This window comes from Pleuronectes platessa, chromosome 1 (assembly GCF_947347685.1).
Source record: "Pleuronectes platessa chromosome 1, fPlePla1.1, whole genome shotgun sequence".
NCBI lineage: Eukaryota > Metazoa > Chordata > Actinopteri > Pleuronectiformes > Pleuronectidae > Pleuronectes > Pleuronectes platessa.
Window position 1 is genome coordinate 32,096,178 of NC_070626.1, and position 19,743 is coordinate 32,115,920.

Genomic DNA, 19,743 nt, shown 5'->3' on the forward strand with positions numbered 1-19,743 from the left:
AGGCAGATCTACGAGTTCTACAACACGCCCTTCACCAAGTTCTGGTTCAACACGGCAAGGACACGTTTTATATTTGAAATGCAGAATACTGAGATGTCCAGTTCACTGTTTCACCATCAACATTCAAACAGGACATGTGGAGTCACAGAAGATTTAAATAAAACCTTTTCTCTCTGTAGATCATGTACATGGTCTACCTGATGTTGTATAACTACATCATCCTGGTGAAGATGGAGCGATGGCCGTCCCTGCAGGAGTGGATCGTCATCTCTTACATCATCACTCTGGGAATGGAGAAAGTCCGACAGGTAAACACACCGGAGGTGTCACGACAAACTGTGAAACTCACTGTGGTGAAGTTGTGCTGATAGAAAAAAGTTCTCCTGAGGCACATGCATGTTCTATGACTGAGGGGGTTTGACCGGACTGAACTGTTCTGTGGTCAGATCCTGATGTCGGAGCCGGGGAAGCTGAAGCAGAAGATCAACGTGTGGTTGGAGGATTACTGGAACATCACCGACCTGGCGGCCATCTCCGTCTTCCTGCTGGGTCTACTGCTGCGGCTGCAGAACGAGCCCTACATGGGCCGCGGACGAGTCATCTACTGCGTGGACATCATCTTCTGGTACATCCGAGTCCTGGACATCTTCGGAGTCAACAAGTACCTGGGACCCTACGTCATGATGATCGGGAAGATGGTACGACATCCTGTCGCTAGCATCAGTTACAGATAATGCTAAATTAGAAATGATAAAACTAATTCTGAAGGACTTTCTGAGGATCATTCAAAGATTATTGATCAGCAACAAAATGATAGATTCTGCGTCCACACAAACTCAATCTGACCATCTCCTGTGTCTCCCCCCCCCCGCTTGGCGTCCAGATGGTGGACATGCTGTACTTCGTGGTCATCATGCTCGTCGTGTTGTTGAGCTTCGGAATCGCTCGACAGGCGATTCTCCATCCAGACGAGAAGCCGACGTGGCGTCTGGCTCGCAACATCTTCTACATGCCGTACTGGATGATCTACGGAGAGGTGTTTGCCGACTCCATAGACCGTAAGACTAGAGTTCATAGTAAGACTCAGTCCACTAACAGTCCTGACCTGTCCTCACCCCTGTCCTCACCCTCTGCATACCCTAACACTAGAGGTTATAGAAGGCTCACCGTCAGCTGTCAGTCCTCACCCATCCTCATCCTCTGTCCTGATCTGTCCTCCCCTTCTGTGTCCTCATCCTCCATTCACCATAAGACTAGTCCACACATGCCCTCTCCCTCTGTCCTCACGTTAAATGTTTTAATATCTTTTAATCGTATTAATCTTGATCAACTGTGTGTCTGTGTTTAGAAGAGACAAAGACACTGTGAACTGCACTGTTTAAACTCTGCTGAAGATGATGATCTGTTCCCTTCTTGATCTTTTTCTGTGTCTCTGTCTCTTTGTCTCCTCTGTTGGACAGTTTACGCGATGGAAATCAATCGTGAGTATTGAAAACTGAAAATGTATAACTTGTTGCAGAGAGGAAGCTGTTTGACATAAAGACGATCGATGATCGAATAACAATCAAACCTCAACAAAGACGATGAATATCTGTATACTGCAGTGTGATATTAATGTTGTTATTAAATTGAACATGTGATTAAAGTCAGTGTTGAACACGTTTCAGCTCCGTGTGGAGACAACATGTACGATGAAGACGGGAAGAAGCTTCCTCCCTGTATCCCCGGAGCCTGGCTCACTCCCGCCATCATGGCCTGTTACCTGCTGGTCGCCAACATCCTGCTGGTCAACCTGCTCATCGCCGTCTTCAAGTCAGTGGTTTGAAAGACAGACCTCAGATCAGCTTCTGACAGACAGAGGGACAGATACTTCAGAGTTCAGAGCTTGATTGTCAAGTTTATATTTGTGGTTTGAGTCATTGCTTGATTTTTTTATTGACTCATTGGACATCAGTTCGTTAATTGACGTCTTCCCTGTGTTTCTGTTTTCATTTTGGACTCAATAGGAAAACAAAGCACTTTCTCAGTTATTGATTAAAACACTTGATCAGCACATGAATCAATAATGAAACTATTCATCAGTCCGATCCAACATCAATAACTCCTGATCCTCTTTGTCTCCTCAGTAACACCTTCTTCGAGGTGAAGTCCATCTCCAACCAGATTTGGAAGTTCCAACGTTATCAGCTTATCATGACCTTCCACGACCGCCCCATCCTGCCGCCGCCGCTCATCATCTTCCCGCACATCTACATCCTGCTGAAGAGGCTGTGCTGCCACTGCCGCCGGCGGCCGGAGGGAGACCACGACGACCGCGAGAGACGACTCCGTAAGAACCGAGTTCAAATCAGCTTTGTCTCACCAGAACTGAAAATATCAAGTGTCAAACATTAGAAACTGATGACTGATGGATTGTGTGTTTCAGAGCTGGTGTTGAATCCAGAAGAGTTAAAGTCTCTTCACGAGTTCGAGGAACAGTGTGTGGAGGAATACTTCAGAGAGAAAGACGACGAGAAACAATCGTCCAACAACGAGCGAATCCGAGTCACGTGTGAGAGGTCAGAACCAGATACTGTCTTTAATTACATATTCATAAACAAACAAGTTAACAATGATTCACATTGTGTTCGGCTTCACGTTTACTGTTGTTTGCTGTTTGTCGTGTTGAGGGTGGACAACATGTTCATGCGTCTGGAGGAGGTGAACGAGCGCGAGCACTCCATGAAGGCCACCCTGCAGACGGTCGACCTCCGCCTGGGTCAGCTGGAGGAGTTCTCTGGCCGGATGATGAACGCTCTGGAGAAGCTGGCCGGCATCGACCGAGCCGACCTGGTCCGGAGCCGCTCCAGAGGGTCGTCGGTGTGCGAACCGGCCGCTCTGCTGCGACACGGTAGCATGAACAGCTCCGATGGCTACAGTCTGTACCGGTACCAGCTGGAGCATGACGACCGGGTCTCTGTGTCCGGAGACACGGAGACGAATGACAAGAAGGTGCCGCTGAGTCCAGAGAGACCACGAGGAGACGCAGCAGGTCCGACACGTGTCTATCCTGGGCAGAGGAACCAGCAACCTGCTGAGATAAATGATGGTTTAACTCCTTTTTCCTGTTTCCAGGTGAGGTGAAGGAGTTCGGTTCGACCCTGGAGGTGCAAGGCCTTAGGGACAGGACTCAGTCTCAGTCCAACGTGGACATCTTGATCTCCCCCTGCGACCCGGACCTCCGACCTGCCCGACCCCAACCTGCTTCCCCTCAGGTGGACCTAATGGACACTGATGTGGAGAAACCTCCTGAGAAAAGCCGGCTGCAGGCAACGGCCTCGTTCCCTCTGGAGACGCCAAAGGTCACCGAGTATTTATCCTCCAGCAGGAAGTCAATCAGCAGCATCATCTACGGCCCCGCCCACCAGGCTCAGGACGCAGCCGTCAGTTTGACCCCCCAAGAGGCGTCTGCTGTGACGGAGGGAAGTGACGGAGGAATTGAGCCCAAACAGGAAGTGGAGCATCCTGGGTATTCCGATGGGGAGCAGGGGGGTGAGACTTCGGTTGATAGCCATGGTAATGGAGAGGGGGAGGAGTCATCGGAGCGGTTGCTGCTGGGGGGGGACAGGATGTACCCGACACTTCGCTCCAAGAGTCTGAACGTCAACCCGAGGAAGACGAGGAAGAAGGAGGGCGAGGAGACGCCGCGCTCAGCGAGCAGCGTCCGGGACCTGGTGTCAGCATTCAGCGGGGGGGCGGGAGACACCAGACCAGAACCAGGACCGAGTCCAGCTTCAGGTCTTTAACTCCTGTTTAAAGCCATTTTTCAGATATGTCCTGCAGAGAACCGGATCCGGACCTTCTCCACAGTTTACCTCTCACATGTGCACAACATGGACTCACAGCAGCCACAGAGTCTCAGGTGAGGGGTGGAGGCGGAGCCAGAGGCAGGAAGTGATGACAACCTGAGATAGTTGTTTACTATTTGTTCGAGTCAAACACACAATCTCTGGAGTTCAGTGAACGTGTGAAACCAACTTACGTTAGCGTTCAATCCCGCAGTCGTTTGTTTGTTTGTTTGTTTGTTTGTTATGATGATTCATTTAGTTCTTTTATCAGATTTGTTTGTTTGTTTGTTATGATGATTCATTTAGTTCTTTTATCAGATTTTTTAGAATATGATCATTTATCTGCAGCTATCAGACACAAGGAGTGAAGGTTGTAAAAGGTAATAAAAAGCAACTGTTAACTATAACTTTATATTAGAATATATTCAATTGTTTGTCTGACATAAAGGGAATTAAATGAATAGTTTAATTTTTATATTTATTAGATTGTAATGTTTTTACTGTATCAAATATTTTGGTTCACTTGTATTGATTTTATTAACGAAGCTGAAGATCTTATTATTATACTGAGTGTGATTAAAGGGAATCAAATCTACCTCTGTACAGATTTTTGCAGATTATTAATGATCCTTGAATAAAATAATCTATCACAAAGTTTTACTTCCTCATTTCACGTTGTGTTTGTGACGTTTCCACACTGTTAAGGGCGGAGCTAGAGTGACCAGATGAGAAATGACTCGAGAAATCACTGACAGAAACAAAGACTCAGAGACACAAAGACTCAGAGACACAAGGACTCGGAGACACAAAGACTGAAAGACACAAAGACTCAGAGACACAAAGACTGAGAGACACAAAGACTGAGAGACACAAAGACTCAGAGACACAAAGACTGAGAGACACAAAGACTCAGAGACATAAGGACTCAGAGACACAAAGACTGAGAGACACAAAGACTGAGAGACACAAAGACTCAGAGACACAAAGACTGAGAGACACAAGGACTCAGAGACATAAGGACTCAGAGACACAAAGACTGAGAGACACAAAGACTCAGAGACACAAAGACTCAGAGACACAAAGACTCAGAGACACAAAGACTCAGAGAAACAAGGACTCGGAGACAAAAGGACTCGGAGACACAAAGACTCAGAGACACAAGGACTCGGAGACAAAAGGACTCGGAGACACAAAGACTCAGAGACACAAAGAGAAATAGGAACATTCTGTTTGTTGCGTTTTAAAACTTATTTAAACGCTACATGAATGTGAGTTAGTTAAACACAACGTGATAAGATTCCAGCAAGTTTTCATATTTGTTTAGAGCTTTATAAACATTTCATAATAAACCTGCTCTGCTTGGAGACAAAGATTTATTTTGATGGTGATTATTAGTTACATGTATTGTTTAATATAAAAAACTAGCTGAGAGCTGAAGAGGTTTAACCTTTATTGTTGCTCCATCTGATGGTCAGATCAAGAATTACATTGTGTGACAGCAGTGAGTCTCAGTTCCACAAAACACACACACAGGTGTTTTAAATTCCGTTCACACATTTCAAACTTCAAATAAAAACACCAAACAAATTCAAATGTCAAACTCTAAATAAATAAATCAGTTTGTAAATCAAAGCTGTTCTCTGATCAATATTTGATTAATATTTGATCCGTTTATGATGAGTTATGGTCAATTATCAATTATCAATTAGGTTCACTCATCTGCATTCATTTATGTCTAAAATGTTGATATCTAAATATTTAATATCTAAAGATATTATATCGATCCCTGACTGATAATTTACTCATCATCATAATAAATAATTTAATAAACAGAGACACTAATACAGAAAAACATGCTGAGTCATCGGAATGAATCATGTGATGAATCAGAAACTTTTAAAACAAAACTCGAAACTTGAGACATGATGATAATTATAGATAAGAACTGAATCTGATCAGAAACAAAACAAACTTTGAGTCTCACCAACAGAATTCGGTGATTATTAAAAAAGTGTATAAAAAATGTGTTTAATATGATTATTTAATATGAATTACATATTTATATAGAAAATGCATAGAAAACAGTTTACGAAATTGTTTTCTTGTGATCAGTCAGGTTAGTTTGTAACAAATGATAAATTACACATTAACCATGTTTGGAGGTTTTAAACTGAAAAATTTGAGTTGATCTTTTTTATTTATTGGCTTAAAATATTCTACCTGAACTTTGCATTATTTCCACTTCCTGTTGTCACTCGACCAGATTAGAGAGAAACAGCTCCCCCTGCTGTTTGATCTGTGCTCCCGTGGTTTATCTGATCACACTCATTCCCACGTTGGTTGTGGAGGAGAAGTTCTCCATGGGGACTCGAACCACTTTACCCTGAGGAGCTGGTGGACACAGGAAGTGGGAGGTGAAGACTTTGCGGCAGGACTTGCGGAAGTTCTCGGACATGAAAGCGTAGAGGACGGGGTTAATGCAGGAGTTCCCGTAGGACAGACAGTGGGACACGATACGAAAGGCGAAGGTGGCGTCATTCAGAGGGAAGGTGCCAAACTCCACCCACATGGCGATGATGTGATGAGGCATCCAGCAAATGGTGAAGGCGCCGATGACCAGGAGAACAATCTGAGTCGTCTGCAGGGAAACACAGAGGAACCACTCATTAAACACTAGACCTTCTCTAGAACCTGGTTTAGAACCTTGTTTAAAGGTTCAGTGTGGAGAATGCAGTGGCATCTAGTGGTGAGGTGTCACGTTGCAGCTGAACACCCTTCTTTAGAACTTTCTCAAGAACCTTCGATGGGACGTGCTCTGGGTCTGTGTTTCACATCTACGTATTTAATCTGATTAATAATCTGAAACTTGTTGTAAACTCATCGACAGCATCGACTGATTCTCTTCACAACTGAGTCTCATCATCGAGCAGCTGAATAAAAACCTGCTCGTTCATTCAGGCGTCACCAGAACGTTCTGTTTCTCTCATTGAGGTGAGGTCAGACTTTGTTCTCCAGGTTCTCCAGGTTCTCCAGGTTCTCCTGACTGGGTTCTACGACCATCAGGTTTCGTGGTCTTGGTTTGTCTGGTTCATTTAAAAATTGATTTTCTGAAGGTTCAGCCTCAGATGTCTCTGAAAGTCAGTCAAACAAAAAGAGGACAAACAGGTGGAGACGTCCTCTCCAGAGAGACGAGGACTGTGTCACACAAACAGTGATAGAACACCTCTCAATATGGTGGAGGACATTTCTGTGTCCAGAGGACAGAGCTGCTCAGTCTCATCCGTCTTCTCATATCATGTCATGTCCTCTGAAGTGTTTGGTTTGGTCGTCATTCTGAGAGAATCTCTTCTATTCTTAGTCTCTTGTCTAAATATTTATTCTGACCTCAACCAGGAGCAGCCGAGACTCTGCTGGAGACCTGGGGTTCGGTGGAATCATCTATTACCTTTCAGGAAGGATCAGACTGAGAGACATTAAGTGTTTCAGCAGACGCCAATAAGAGTTGTTTGAATTATCTGAATGAAAAGAAAAGGAGCTTCAAAGCTTCCTCACTTATCTCCTTCAGCAGAGGAAACAATGAACCTTCCTATAAAGAAGAGGAGACATTTCTGTCCCACAGTTCAGCAGCAACAGAAGAGGAGGAGGAGGAGGAGGAGGAGGAGGAGGAGGAGGAGGAGGAAGAAGAAGAGGAGGATGGAGGATGGAGGAAGAGGACTGTACCTTCCTTTTGACTCTCTCAGACTTCTGTGACATAGTCTTCATTTTTTTGTAAAGATGAAACAAAACCTGTAAAGATACAAACAGTGAGTTAATCAGGGAAAGAGATCAGAATATGAAGACGATCACTTCATCATCAACGACGAACATGTGGATCAACTTTCTCTCGAGCTGTTGATTCACTTTATATTTAGTTTTTAAACTTCAAACAGGAACCAACACAATCTGAAGTCACAATATTGATCTTATCGATATTAATCAATAAATCACTGCTGAAAGAAACAAGTTTCAGTTTTATTTTGAAACTTCTCTACGGTGCTATTCTCTGCGCGCTTGCCGTGCGCTTTTACGCACAGACTTTATGATCCTCGGGACTTTGTCTGCGCACTTTGCTCTGTGCGCTGTCACACGCGCGTGTTTTACAGCAGCTCAGTGAAATATTACAGATGTTGGACCCGGTGCACGGACCCTGGTGTAGCAGCAGCTGATGAGCAGCAGCGGCAGCAGGTATCCGAGCAGCAGGATGGACACTCTGTACGCGCGTCTGGAGGCTCCGCTCCACTGCTCCCAGCAGAACGTGCTGTTGGGCGCGGAGAAGTGGCTGGTGAGGATCTGGTGCTGAGCCACCGGCACCGCGCACGCCACCGACAGCGTCCAGATGACGCACGCCCCGACCAGCGCGTTCCTGCGGCTCCGGACGCACGGAGACTGGTTGGAGCGCACCACGGCGATGTAGCGGTCCACGGACATGGCGACCAGCGTGAAGATGCTGACCAGCATGGACACGGTGAAGAAGAAGTGACCGAAGCTGCAGAGGAACGAGCCGAACACCCACTGCGGCAGGGAGTAGACGGTGGCCTGCAGCGGGACGCAGAAGAGGAGGAAGAGGAGGTCCGCGACGCTCAGGTTCAGGATGAAGATGTTGGTGGTGCTCTCGGTTCGCTTCCCTCCTCCTCCCCTGGCGCCGCTGCACCTCACCCCACAGATCACCAGCATCACCAGACTGTTCCCCACCAGCCCCACCACGAAGATCAGCCCGAACACCAGCGGCACCACCACCGCCTCCGGACTCGAACCCCCGTCCTGCACCTCCGACTGGTTCATCCCCGCGACCCAATCCAAGCCGGAGGACGCGTTTCCCGGCAGCAGCATGATGGAGCTCCCCGGGGGTGGAGCTGGAGGCTCAGAGAAGAAGCCCGTGAAGGACTGAGTGAAAGACCAGGTCCATGATCCGGATCAAGGACCTTCAGCCGCGCAGACTGGGAACCACTGCAAGTTACTGGAGGACAGGGAACACAGCTTCCTGTCAGGATGTCAAAGTAAAACAACTTGATCCATGTGAACTTTATTCAAAGTTCAAAATAAAAGCATCTTTGAGTCGATTCACAGGAAACAAAGATAAAACCTTGAGTTAATAGTGTCAGGTGAGTTCAGATGGAAAACGCAAAGACACTTTAAAACTACTACTAATAATAATAATAAAAGTAATAATAGTAGTTAAATGGACCGTTCTATAATAAACATTCTGTTACTCTTTCTACACACGTCATTTGTCTCGCCTGTTTCTTTTCTATGATCATGTTGACAGGATTTTATTTTGAAGGCACGTAAACTTCCTGTTGAGAGGTCAGTGAAGCCTCTTTATGACAAAGAGTTTTTTTATTACACAGTTTAATTAATGTTTATTGTCTTTATTATTTTAGTCACTTTATTAGAGGCGCTGTGTTTGAAGTCACGTGACGGAGCAGATGAATAGTAACTAGAGTTACTAAGTTACTGCTCTCACTTTAGTTACTACAGGAAGGAATCATGGACTAAAACATGATGAACACATCATATTTACAGACGAAAGAGTTAATTTCCTGTCTGATGATTTATGATGTCACAGATATAATAACATATATGAGCGTGTGTGTGTGTGTGTGTGGGTGTGTTTCCAGTAAAAACATCAACCTTATCATTAACAGTTGACCTAGTTTCTGAGTTGGAGGTTAAGGTCAGAGGTCAGATGTGATTTGCCGTTGGAGTTGGTTATGAATTAGTCATGATTAAGGTGAGAGATAAAGTTTGGGTAAGGCTGTTCAAAAGTGTGCATGTGTGTGTGTGTGTGTGTGTACTTATATAGTTGTGTGGGTTACAGCATTGACCTTACGGAGTGAGGACATTATAGGAAATCAAGACATTTTGACTAGTCCTCACTTTTCCAATGGGCTGAGGGTTAAGACTTGGATTTAGGATTAGAATTAGAATTAGTTGGAGTTTAAGTTTAGGTTAAGTTAGGGTAAGCGTTTAGTTTTGATAGTTAAGGTTTGGGTAAGGGGCTGAGAAATACATTATGCCAGTGAGTGTCCTCACTAAGATAGAAGTAGAAGAATGTGTGTGTGTATAGCATGTTCTTCATTTCAAAATAAGAGCGCACTAACACAGTGTGACCTCATCAAGTGAAGCTCAGTGATTTGAATTAAAACTAAAGACTTTGTTTCATGGCAGGTTCGTGTCTCGTCTCATTGGCTCAAAGTTTCCTCGACTGGTTCAAACATATCAGGGAAAAAGCTGCTGATCAGCAGCTGAGGAGCCGCCACGTTTCATCAGAGGTTAATGATTTGTGTGTGTGTGTGTCTGTGTGTGTGTGTGTGTGTGTGTGTGTGTGTGTGTGTGTCTGGCTGTGTGAGTTAAAGTTTCCCTTCCTCTTTAAAAACCTTCAGAACATTTTAAAGACATATTAAATGTCGAACAAGTCACATAAGATGAATAGTTTTTTTTTGGTGAAGTTTTTCATTGATGGATCTTATTGTTTTCCTTGTAAATAAACATAAACATGACACCTCATAATTGTGTTTCCGTTATATAATCAAGTTCCTGTTAAATGACTGTAAAGTGGTGTGGCTGTCAGGGAGACGACTGGTGGGATTTTCCTTCATGGTTTATTTTCTGTTTATTCATGTGTGTGTTAAACGTGAGCTAAGAGATTTTTAATAAAGGTTCTGATGAAATAAAGGCACACACACACACACACACACACACACACACACACACACACACACACACACGCACACACACACACACACACACACACAACATTACTCCCATCTGACATTAACTGACCAATCATTAACCTCTGACAGAACGTGGCATCTCCTCAGCTGCTGATGATCCACATGTTCTCCACTTTTTTTTTGCTTTAAGTGTGTGTGTGTGTGTGTGTGTGTGTGTGTGTGTGTATGTGTGTGTGTGTGTTTGTGTGTGTGTGTGTGTGTTTGTGTGTGTGTGTGTGCGTTCCTGTTTTTTACCATAGAATGAGACCCTCGTGTGTGGATGTACTCAAGTCGGTTTACATTTAAAGATATTATATGTAACATCTCTTCATTAACTAGACTTTTGTTTTATATTTTGTTGACTTGTGAACCAACATTATCCAAAATATTTTCAACAATGTTGGAACTCAGAGAATTATTCAAGTTAACCTAAAAGTTGGAAAGACAGGAAGTAGAAGAATGTCACAACTAAAGGACACAAGTTTGAATTGAAAATAAGTTTAATTTAGTTAGAAAATTAATTGTGGTTAAACTACAATTATGAACGTGGAGAAATCTGTGTGAAAACTTTACAAACGATGAAATGTCAAAGAAACATTTCTGTGAAATCTTGAATCTACAGAATGAAAATAACCAGAGATCAATAAACTGAATCCACGTTTCATTAACTCATATTTCTGTCATTGAAGCGTTTAACTTCACTTTTATTCCTCTCCTGTTTTATTTCAAAGCAGAAATTCAACCAGTCTGAAACATCATTCATAACAATAATTATTATAATAACAATAACAATAATAATAATAATAATAATAATAATAATAACAACAAAAAAGTGATGAGTTAAAATTAATTCACTGTTCTGATGACTGGCTTCTGTGTCCAGTCATCAATATGTTTTCAGATGTTTCAGCCAATGACAGAGCAGCAGATGAGGGCGTGTGACCCGTGAGAATGACATGTGGCCTCAGCTCTGATAAACAGCTGCGGACCAGCGGGCGCTCTGATTGGCTGTGGCCCAGCAGGGTTAGAGGATAAAACCTGAAGGAGCACGACTTCTCTTCACCTTCATCACCATGGCCTTTCTCTGGATCGTCTCGTGCTTCGCCTTCATCAGCGCCGCCTATGGTCAGAGTTTGATTTTAAATTATATTGACAAAAATATTATTAATCTTTCAAACTAATGCCTGTCCTACCTGTCCTACCTGTCTTACCTGTCCTACCTGTCCTACCTGTCGTCCTCTCAGGCTGCGGAACCCCCGCCATCGCCCCCCAGGTGTCTGGCTACGCCCGCATCGTTAACGGTGAGGAGGCGGTGCCTCACTCCTGGCCCTGGCAGGTGTCCCTGCAGGTGAGTCAGCTGACCTCAACTATCTCCTCCTCCTCCTCCTCCTCCTCCTCCTCTTCCTCCTCCTCTTCCTCTTCCTCTTCATCTTCTCCAGTTCAGATGAGTATGTCTTTTTTTCTCACAGCAATCCAGCGGTTTCCACTTCTGTGGAGGATCTCTGATCAACGAGAACTGGGTGGTGACCGCCGCTCACTGTAACGTCAGGTCAGAGCAACACACAAACAACACAACAACACACAACAATGTTAAGAAACATTTCATGATTCTTTCAACATCTGATGATCGTTAAATGTGTGAACTGACCCTTTAAAGTCGTGCTTCCTGTTTCCTGTCAGGACCTACCACCGTGTGGTCGCTGGAGAACATAACAGGGGATACGGCTCCAATGAGGACGTCCAGAAGCTGAAGCCCGCCCAGGTGAGAACCAACCGTCAGCCAATCAGCTTTTAGAACACACCACCTTCCTGCACTAACACCCCCCTCCCCTCCCAGGTGTTCACCCACCCCCGCTGGAACCCCCAGACCATCAACAATGACATCGCCCTCATCAAGCTGTCCAGCCCCGTCACTCTGAGCACCAACGTGTCCCCCGTCTGCCTGGCCGGCTCCGCTGATGTCTTCTCCCCTGGCATGTCCTGCGTCACCTCCGGCTGGGGTCTGACCCGCTACAACGGTGAGACAGACGTCAGCTGCACCGACTGAACTTTCTAATGACTTCAGGGCATTGACTCCACTTCAGAGACTTTTACTTTGAAAGGGGAAGAGGATTTCTGAGTGTTTCCTGTGTCCACAGCTGCCAGCACTCCCAACTTGCTCCAGCAGGCGGCGCTTCCCCTTTTGTCCAACGACCAGTGCAAGAACCACTGGGGCAGCAGCATCTCCGACGTCATGATCTGTGCTGGAGGAGCTGGAGCCACTTCCTGCATGGTGAGGCCCCGCCCACACACCTGACCCACCTGTCTCACCCTCTCCAGTCACATTCCTGTGATGCTCAGTTCTCTCTTGGTCCTGTTGTGTGTCAGAAGTAGCTTTTTGTTGTTGATGTTTGTTGTTGACCTGTTGGTTGCGTTGCAGGGCGACTCCGGCGGTCCTCTGGTGTGTCAGAAGGACAACGCCTGGTCTCTGGTCGGTATTGTGTCCTGGGGAAGCAGCCGTTGCTCCACCTCCACTCCCGCCGTCTACGCTCGCGTCACCGAGCTCCGCAGCTGGGTCGACCAGATCCTGGCCGCTAACTAAACACTCAGGAGCTGAGCCGCCACCTTGTGGGGAGACAGGGGAACCCTGAGACCCCGGACCTCGGCCCCACGTCAGAGTGGGGTTTCTGAAGGATAATAAAAACAATGAACCTCAATGACTGTGTTTGTCGTCCTTTGAATTTGTGTCTTTTCAACAGAAACTGAATGAACCTGAGAAAACGACTCAGACACAGAAACGTTAGAATCGAAGAACCTGGTTTATTTTCAGACTGTTTCTTCCAGAGATCTCTGACGTCACTCATCATCTCATCCAAACATCAACTTGTAGAAACATCCTGTCTCAGAAGGAAGACGAGACACGAGATGCATTCGTGACCTCTGCACTGGATTATTGAAATCATTATTATCAGGAAATAATTCTTTAATATAATTACAATCTGGTCGTGGTGAAGGACTCTTGATTTCCTGGATCGAGATGTTCTGGTCCTTGTGATCCTCACTTGTTCTCATGTGGTTCACCTGTGGTCAGAGTTAAAGTTTAGTTGTGAAGTATTTAAAAGTGTTCTGAAGTGACTGGTTTGTCTGTGGCTGTTGTGGTGAGACCCCTGTGGCATCATTACAGTTAATGAGACGTGTGAGATTATGATGAGCCCACACACGTTGCCTCATGTATTAAAGAGCTCATTGCACCATGTAATCCAAAACATCACATCTGCAGACTGACTGTGGCTCTGGAGTCTGGAAGATCAGAACAGGAGGTGAAACTTCAGCTCCCAGAGTCTTCTCCTGTAGATGAGTCTGTGATCAGGGACATGTGTCAATGTCAATTATATTTATATTTATATAGCACATTTAAAACAACCTGGTTGACCAACGTGCTCTACAGGTGTAATGCTACGACAAAAGGACGCTAAAATGTAATACATCATGGGCCAGTAATACAAATAATATAAAATTATTAATATAAAAGAATGAAAATTATTAATATAAAAGAATAAAAATTATTAATATAACAGAATAAAAGAAGAAAAAAAAAAGAAGAAGAAAAAAAAAAAGAAGAAATAAAAAAATTAATAAAATAGCGTTAGGGTTAAATGAATAAAAACAAAAGAAAACATTAAAAATAAATAAAAACAAAAATAAATAAATAAATAAAAATAAAATTAAAAAAATGAAGTGAAAGATAAGATATAGGGTAAGATAAATTAGATCAGCTGCGATGAAAGGTGCTGACCTCGAGGAGAGCCTGGGAGAACAGGTGTGTTGTTAGTAGTGTGTAAGAGACGGGGCCGATCTGAAGTGAAGTGGTTGTTCAGCAGGTGACTGGTCTGAGGTCTGTGAAGGAGCAGCTGAGTGGCTGATCTCAGTTCCCTCACTGGAGTGTTAACACAGAGAAGTTCTGATAAGTGAGACGGTGCCAGTCCGTTAAGAGAATAAAAGTCGTTGATATCAGTCGACCCACAAACGATGAATTCAGCTGTTTTAAAAGTTTGTTGATTATTTGTATGTTTGATTATTGAAATGTGACAAACATTATAAATAAAATGCTTCAAGTTCGTATCTGCTTTTACAAACAGCCGTGACCTTTGACCTCATCAATTATTCACCCATATTAAATGACTGATGACATCATCACCACTGTGTTTGTGAAGCTGCAGAATTCCAACACAACAACAAACATTGTTCATCGTCAAAAACAACAAGAGACAACTTAATAAACAATCAAATCTAAAGATCAATGCATTTATCATACGTTGATATTATAATATCACTTATTGTAACTAAACGCAATAAAACTAAATAACAATCAAACAAATTCTTGTTTCTTGTTTAATGTTCTCAACAAGTATGTGTGTGTATCTGATATGTCCCCATATTGACACTTGTTCCTGTTTTGGTGTGTGTTCCTGAAAAATTCACTTCAAACTTTAAACCAGTTTATTAATATTTAAACTTTTCTGGAACCAGTTGATCAAAGTGTCTTTTAGAACAAGCAGAAAATAAAGTTCGAAGTCAAATCAAATGAAACTGTGAAGTTAGAGAAAGTTTTCTCTTGAATCTTGTTTCTGTTTGATTTCATCTTCACATTCATGTAGTTCTTGTTGTTGATGATGTCATAATGATGTCACAAGGTTGTCACTGGCTACTCTCGTATCGTGAACGGTGAGGAGGCGTGTGACCCGTGAGAATGACATGTGGCCTCAGCTCTGATAAACAGCTGCGGACCAGCGGGCGCTCTGATTGGCTGTGGCCTAGCAGGGTTAGGGGATAAAACCTGAAGGAGCACGACTTCTCTTCACCTTCATCACCATGGCCTTTCTCTGGATCGTCTCGTGCTTCGCCTTCGTCAGCGCCGCCTATGGTCAGAGTTTGATTTTAAATTATATTGACAAAAATATTATTAATCGTTCAAACTTTATTTTCCATTTTCACTTTTTCCTCAATTGCATTCAAATGATGATTATTGATCAGTTTGTGTTTTATAGTTCAGTATCACGGTGCCTCTGCTGCCACCTGCTGGTTCACTCACTCAAACCTGTTTCTTAGAGTCAAGGTCACATTCTATGTTTGAGCAGGTTTTATCCAGCAGGGGGCAGGTTTTTTTCTCCAGTGGCAGAAAAGCAGAGTAGACCTTTAACGCCTGTCCTACCTGTCGTCCTCTCAGGCTGCGGAACCCCCGCCATCGCCCCCCAGGTGTCTGGCTACGCCCGCATCGTTAACGGTGAGGAGGCGGTGCCTCACTCCTGGCCCTGGCAGGTGTCCCTGCAGGTGAGTCAGCTGACCTCAACTATCTCCTCCTCCTGCTCCTCCTCCTTCTCCTCCTCCTCCTCCTCCTCCTCCTCCTCCTCTTCCTCTTCCTCTTCATCTTCTCCAGTTCAGATGAGTATGTCTTTTTTCCTCACAGCAATCCAGCGGTTTCCACTTCTGTGGAGGATCTCTGATCAACGAGAACTGGGTGGTGACCGCCGCTCACTGTAACGTCAGGTCAGAGCAACACACAAACAACACAACAACACACAACAATGTTAAGAAACATTTCATGTTTCTTTCAACATCTGATGATCGTTAAATGTGTGAACTGACCCTTTAAAGTCGTGCTTCCTGTTTCCTGTCAGGACCTACCACCGTGTGGTCGCTGGAGAACATAACAGGGGATACGGCTCCAATGAGGACGTCCAGAAGCTGAAGCCCGCCCAGGTGAGAACCAACCGTCAGCCAATCAGCTTTTAGAACACACCACCTTCCTGCACTAACACCCCCCTCCCCTCCCAGGTGTTCACCCACCCCCGCTGGAACCCCCAGACCATCAACAATGACATCGCCCTCATCAAGCTGTCCAGCCCCGTCACTCTGAGCACCAACGTGTCCCCCGTCTGCCTGGCCGGCTCCGCTGATGTCTTCTCCCCTGGCATGTCCTGCGTCACCTCCGGCTGGGGTCTGACCCGCTACAACGGTGAGACAGACGTCAGCTGCACCGACTGAACTTTCTAATGACTTCAGGGCATTGACTCCACTTCAGAGACTTTTACTTTGAAAGGGGAAGAGGATTTCTGAGTGTTTCCTGTGTCCACAGCTGCCAGCACTCCCAACTTGCTCCAGCAGGCGGCGCTTCCCCTTTTGTCCAACGACCAGTGCAAGAACCACTGGGGCAGCAGCATCTCCGACGTCATGATCTGTGCTGGAGGAGCTGGAGCCACTTCCTGCATGGTGAGGCCCCGCCTACACACCTGACCCACCTGTCTCACCCTCTCCAGTCACATTCCTGTGATGCTCAGTTCTCTCTTGGTCCTGTTGTGTGTCAGAAGTAGCTTTTTGTTGTTGATGTTTGTTGTTGACCTGTTGGTTGCGTTGCAGGGCGACTCCGGCGGTCCTCTGGTGTGTCAGAAGGACAACGCCTGGTCTCTGGTCGGTATTGTGTCCTGGGGAAGCAGCCGTTGCTCCACCTCCACTCCCGCCGTCTACGCTCGCGTCACCGAGCTCCGCAGCTGGGTCGACCAGATCCTGGCCGCTAACTAAACACTCAGGAGCTGAGCCGCCACCTTGTGGGGAGACAGGGGAACCCTGAGACCCCGGACCTCGGCCCCACGTCAGAGTGGGGTTTCTGAAGGATAATAAAAACAATGAACCTCAATGACTGTGTTTGTCGTCCTTTGAATTTGTGTCTTTTCAACAGAAACTGAATGAACCTGATAAAACGACTCAGACACAGAAACGTTAGAATCGAAGAACCTGGTTTATTTTCAGACTGTTTCTTCCAGAGATCTCTGACGTCACTCATCATCTCATCCAAACATCAACTTGTAGAAACATCCTGTCTCAGAAGGAAGACGAGACACGAGATGCATTCGTTACCTCTGCACTGGATTATTGAAATCAATATTATCAGTAAAATAATTCTTTAATATAATTACAATCTGGTCGTGGTGAAGGACTCTTGATTTCCTGGATCGAGGTGTTCTGGTCCTTGTGATCCTCACTTGTTCTCATGTGGTTCACCTGTGGTCAGAGTTAAAGTTTAGTTGTGAAGTATTTAAAAGTGTTCTGAAGTGACTGGTTTGTCTGTGGCTGTTGTGGTGAGACCCCTGTGGCATCATTACAGTTAATGAGACGTATGAGATTATGATGAGTGCAAGTAATACGAATAAAATAAAATTATAAATGTAAAATAGGGAGAACAGTGTGTTTTTAGTAGTGTGTTAGAGACGGGGCCGATCTGAAGGGAAGTGGTTGTTCAGCAGGTGACTGGTCTGAGGTCTGTGAAGGAGCAGCTGAGTGGCTGATCTCAGTTCCCTCACTTGAGTGTTAACACAGAGAAGTTCTGATAAGTGAGACTGTGCCAGTCCGTTAAGAGAATAAAAGTCGTTGATATCAGTTGACCCACAAACGATGAATGCAGCTCTTTTAAAAGTTTGTTTGTTGATTATTTGTATGTTTGATTATTGAAATGTGACAAACATTTTAAATAAAATGCTTCAAGTTTGTATCTGCTATTACAAACAGCCGTGACCTTTGACCTCATCAATTATTCACCCATATTAAATGACTGATGACATCATCACCACTGTGTTTGTGAAGCTGCAGAATTCCAACACAACAACAAACATTGGTCATCGTCAAAAACAACAAGAGACAACTTAATAAACAATAAAATCTAAAGATCAATGCATTTACCATATGTTGATATTATAATATCACTTATTGTAACTAAACGCAATAAAACTAAATAACAATCAAACAATCAATAAACTAATCAATCAGTCTGTTGAAGTTGTTAAGTATCGATTATTTGTATCTAAATCCTGTATATAAAACATATATTTATATGACTGTATAAAATAAAAAGTAACATTCATGAAATGATTTATAATAATTTATGAATAGTTACTATTATTACTAACATGTCTTTACATCATCAGTCAAATAAATCCTCAAAGACACACAACTCTGAATTGATTCATATGTTATAGAATAATATGTTTAATATCAACTTATACAAGATTTTCATGTTTTTTCTGTTTTATGGATCATAAAAATGTATTAATGAATATGCTGTTGCACACACAGACACACAAAAACACACACACACACACACAGATGGTCTGGTTTGACATGCTGGGAAACTCACACATGTTCCAACAAACTGACCTTCAACGCATACCGACACACAATCGACATATCAGAAATAAACCTGAAGTGTGCGTGCGTGCGTGTGTTTGTGCGCGTGTGCATATGTGTGTATGTGTGTGTGTTTGTGTGTGCTTGTGTATGTGTGTGTGTGTGCGTCTGTGCGTGAGTGCGTGTGTGTGTCTGTCATCACAGAAATGCTGTCACAGCTTTTCTCTCTGAGTTGATTCAACTATTCTTTAAAAACTTGAATCTCTGAAAAGCAAAAGTGTCTCAATAAAAATAACACAACACCAACACTATGTTTTCATTGATTCATTCATGTTTATTTTATTATTGCATATGATCATGTGACCAGAGCACAGTAGACATTATGGGGAAACAGAACATTTTATTATCATTATCATTATTGCTATTATTGTTTTTATTATTGATAGATAATGGTTTAAAACCCAGTAAACTTGTTTTTTACTTTAAGGTGTACAAATTCATCAATTTTGTAAAAACTCTGAAACTCCAGTGAATAAATGTTTAATTGATAAATTCACATGTTGAACTTGGTTCTATTAAATTTTTTATTTTCTTCATTGAATCAGAACAAAAAGTTGTTGATTTAGATTTTTTTCCTTTTATCAAATGCAGTCATTCAGTACATCACATCATTTTTAACATGACATTAGGAGCCACGGGTCTTAGGCTCGGGGGGTTAACTCTCCATGGATGTCTTGGGCCCAGGCCATCAGGATCCAGTCATATCAGAACTGAGTTACACATTAACATTGTCCACAGACACAGTACATCACACATGACATGACATTAAGACAGTATTCCGAAAGAGAAAGAGGATGGCCTGCAAATGTCCATCGCTTAAAATAAAAATAAAAAGAGAAGTGAAAATAAATATATCTATATATTCTGCTTTCATATCAAATGGAAGTGTAGAGCAATGGGGGACCAGTTGTTTATGAATACCTCTGTTTTCAGTTGTAATAGAGCAG

General features: G+C 43.8%; 4 protein-coding genes across 4 annotated transcripts in view; 3 read left to right on the forward strand and 1 right to left on the reverse strand.

The window, feature by feature from the left end:
* The window catches only part of LOC128430896 (transient receptor potential cation channel subfamily M member 1), a 15,472-nt gene extending 11,687 nt beyond the window's left edge, over positions 1 to 3,785 (forward strand). Inside the window, exons 19-29 of the mRNA XM_053417397.1 lie at positions 1 to 54; positions 180 to 308; positions 447 to 698; positions 884 to 1,058; positions 1,461 to 1,481; positions 1,668 to 1,812; positions 2,127 to 2,329; positions 2,426 to 2,558; positions 2,670 to 3,010; positions 3,130 to 3,341; positions 3,525 to 3,785. The exon at positions 1 to 54 is cut by the window's left edge and continues 87 nt beyond it. Of these exons, the coding sequence (XP_053273372.1) occupies positions 1 to 54; positions 180 to 308; positions 447 to 698; positions 884 to 1,058; positions 1,461 to 1,481; positions 1,668 to 1,812; positions 2,127 to 2,329; positions 2,426 to 2,558; positions 2,670 to 3,010; positions 3,130 to 3,341; positions 3,525 to 3,785 (1,926 nt within the window). The remainder of the gene's footprint in view (positions 55 to 179; positions 309 to 446; positions 699 to 883; positions 1,059 to 1,460; positions 1,482 to 1,667; positions 1,813 to 2,126; positions 2,330 to 2,425; positions 2,559 to 2,669; positions 3,011 to 3,129; positions 3,342 to 3,524) is intronic.
* A 1,505-nt stretch (positions 3,786 to 5,290) lies between these two features.
* On the reverse strand, positions 5,291 to 8,696 carry galr1b (galanin receptor 1b). Its single transcript, XM_053428150.1, has 3 exons — positions 8,013 to 8,696; positions 7,548 to 7,613; positions 5,291 to 6,465 (listed from the first exon to the last, which is right to left on the reverse strand). Exons 1-3 carry the CDS (start codon positions 8,694 to 8,696, stop codon positions 6,139 to 6,141), a joined length of 1,077 nt encoding a protein of 358 aa, XP_053284125.1. The 3' UTR covers positions 5,291 to 6,138.
* A 2,895-nt stretch (positions 8,697 to 11,591) lies between these two features.
* On the forward strand, positions 11,592 to 13,275 carry LOC128445474 (chymotrypsin B). The gene is made up of 7 exons (XM_053428171.1): positions 11,592 to 11,704; positions 11,824 to 11,927; positions 12,049 to 12,128; positions 12,260 to 12,341; positions 12,417 to 12,597; positions 12,718 to 12,851; positions 12,999 to 13,275. The coding sequence occupies exons 1-7, from the start codon at positions 11,653 to 11,655 to the stop codon at positions 13,158 to 13,160; spliced, it is 795 nt and encodes a 264-aa protein (XP_053284146.1). The 5' UTR covers positions 11,592 to 11,652; the 3' UTR covers positions 13,161 to 13,275.
* Positions 13,276 to 15,416: 2,141 nt separating this feature from the next.
* LOC128445478 (chymotrypsin B-like) lies at positions 15,417 to 17,252 on the forward strand. The gene is made up of 7 exons (XM_053428182.1): positions 15,417 to 15,482; positions 15,786 to 15,889; positions 16,026 to 16,105; positions 16,237 to 16,318; positions 16,394 to 16,574; positions 16,695 to 16,828; positions 16,976 to 17,252. The coding sequence occupies exons 1-7, from the start codon at positions 15,431 to 15,433 to the stop codon at positions 17,135 to 17,137; spliced, it is 795 nt and encodes a 264-aa protein (XP_053284157.1). The 5' UTR covers positions 15,417 to 15,430; the 3' UTR covers positions 17,138 to 17,252.
* Positions 17,253 to 19,743: the final 2,491 nt, after the last annotated feature.

What these genes read in the sequence shown, in the direction of transcription:
- LOC128445474 (XM_053428171.1), top strand. Translation starts at nt 11,653, where the DNA reads ATGGCCTTTCTCTGGATCGTCTCGTGCTTCGCCTTCATCAGCGCCGCC. An exon ending in CCTGGCAGGTGTCCCTGCAG is followed by an intron (nt 11,928 to 12,048) that starts GTGAGTCAGCTG and finishes TTTTTCTCACAG; the next exon opens with CAATCCAGCGGTTTCCACTT. An exon ending in GCCGCTCACTGTAACGTCAG is followed by an intron (nt 12,129 to 12,259) that starts GTCAGAGCAACA and finishes GTTTCCTGTCAG; the next exon opens with GACCTACCACCGTGTGGTCG.
- LOC128445478 (XM_053428182.1), top strand. Translation starts at nt 15,431, where the DNA reads ATGGCCTTTCTCTGGATCGTCTCGTGCTTCGCCTTCGTCAGCGCCGCC. An exon ending in CCTGGCAGGTGTCCCTGCAG is followed by an intron (nt 15,890 to 16,025) that starts GTGAGTCAGCTG and finishes TTTTCCTCACAG; the next exon opens with CAATCCAGCGGTTTCCACTT. An exon ending in GGGTCTGACCCGCTACAACG is followed by an intron (nt 16,575 to 16,694) that starts GTGAGACAGACG and finishes CTGTGTCCACAG; the next exon opens with CTGCCAGCACTCCCAACTTG.
- galr1b (XM_053428150.1), bottom strand. Translation starts at nt 8,696, where the DNA reads ATGCTGCTGCCGGGAAACGCGTCCTCCGGCTTGGATTGGGTCGCGGGG. An exon ending in TCAGCTGCTGCTACACCAGG is followed by an intron (nt 7,614 to 8,012) that starts GTCCGTGCACCG and finishes GTATCTTTACAG; the next exon opens with GTTTTGTTTCATCTTTACAA. An exon ending in CTGAGAGAGTCAAAAGGAAG is followed by an intron (nt 6,466 to 7,547) that starts GTACAGTCCTCT and finishes GTTTCCCTGCAG; the next exon opens with ACGACTCAGATTGTTCTCCT.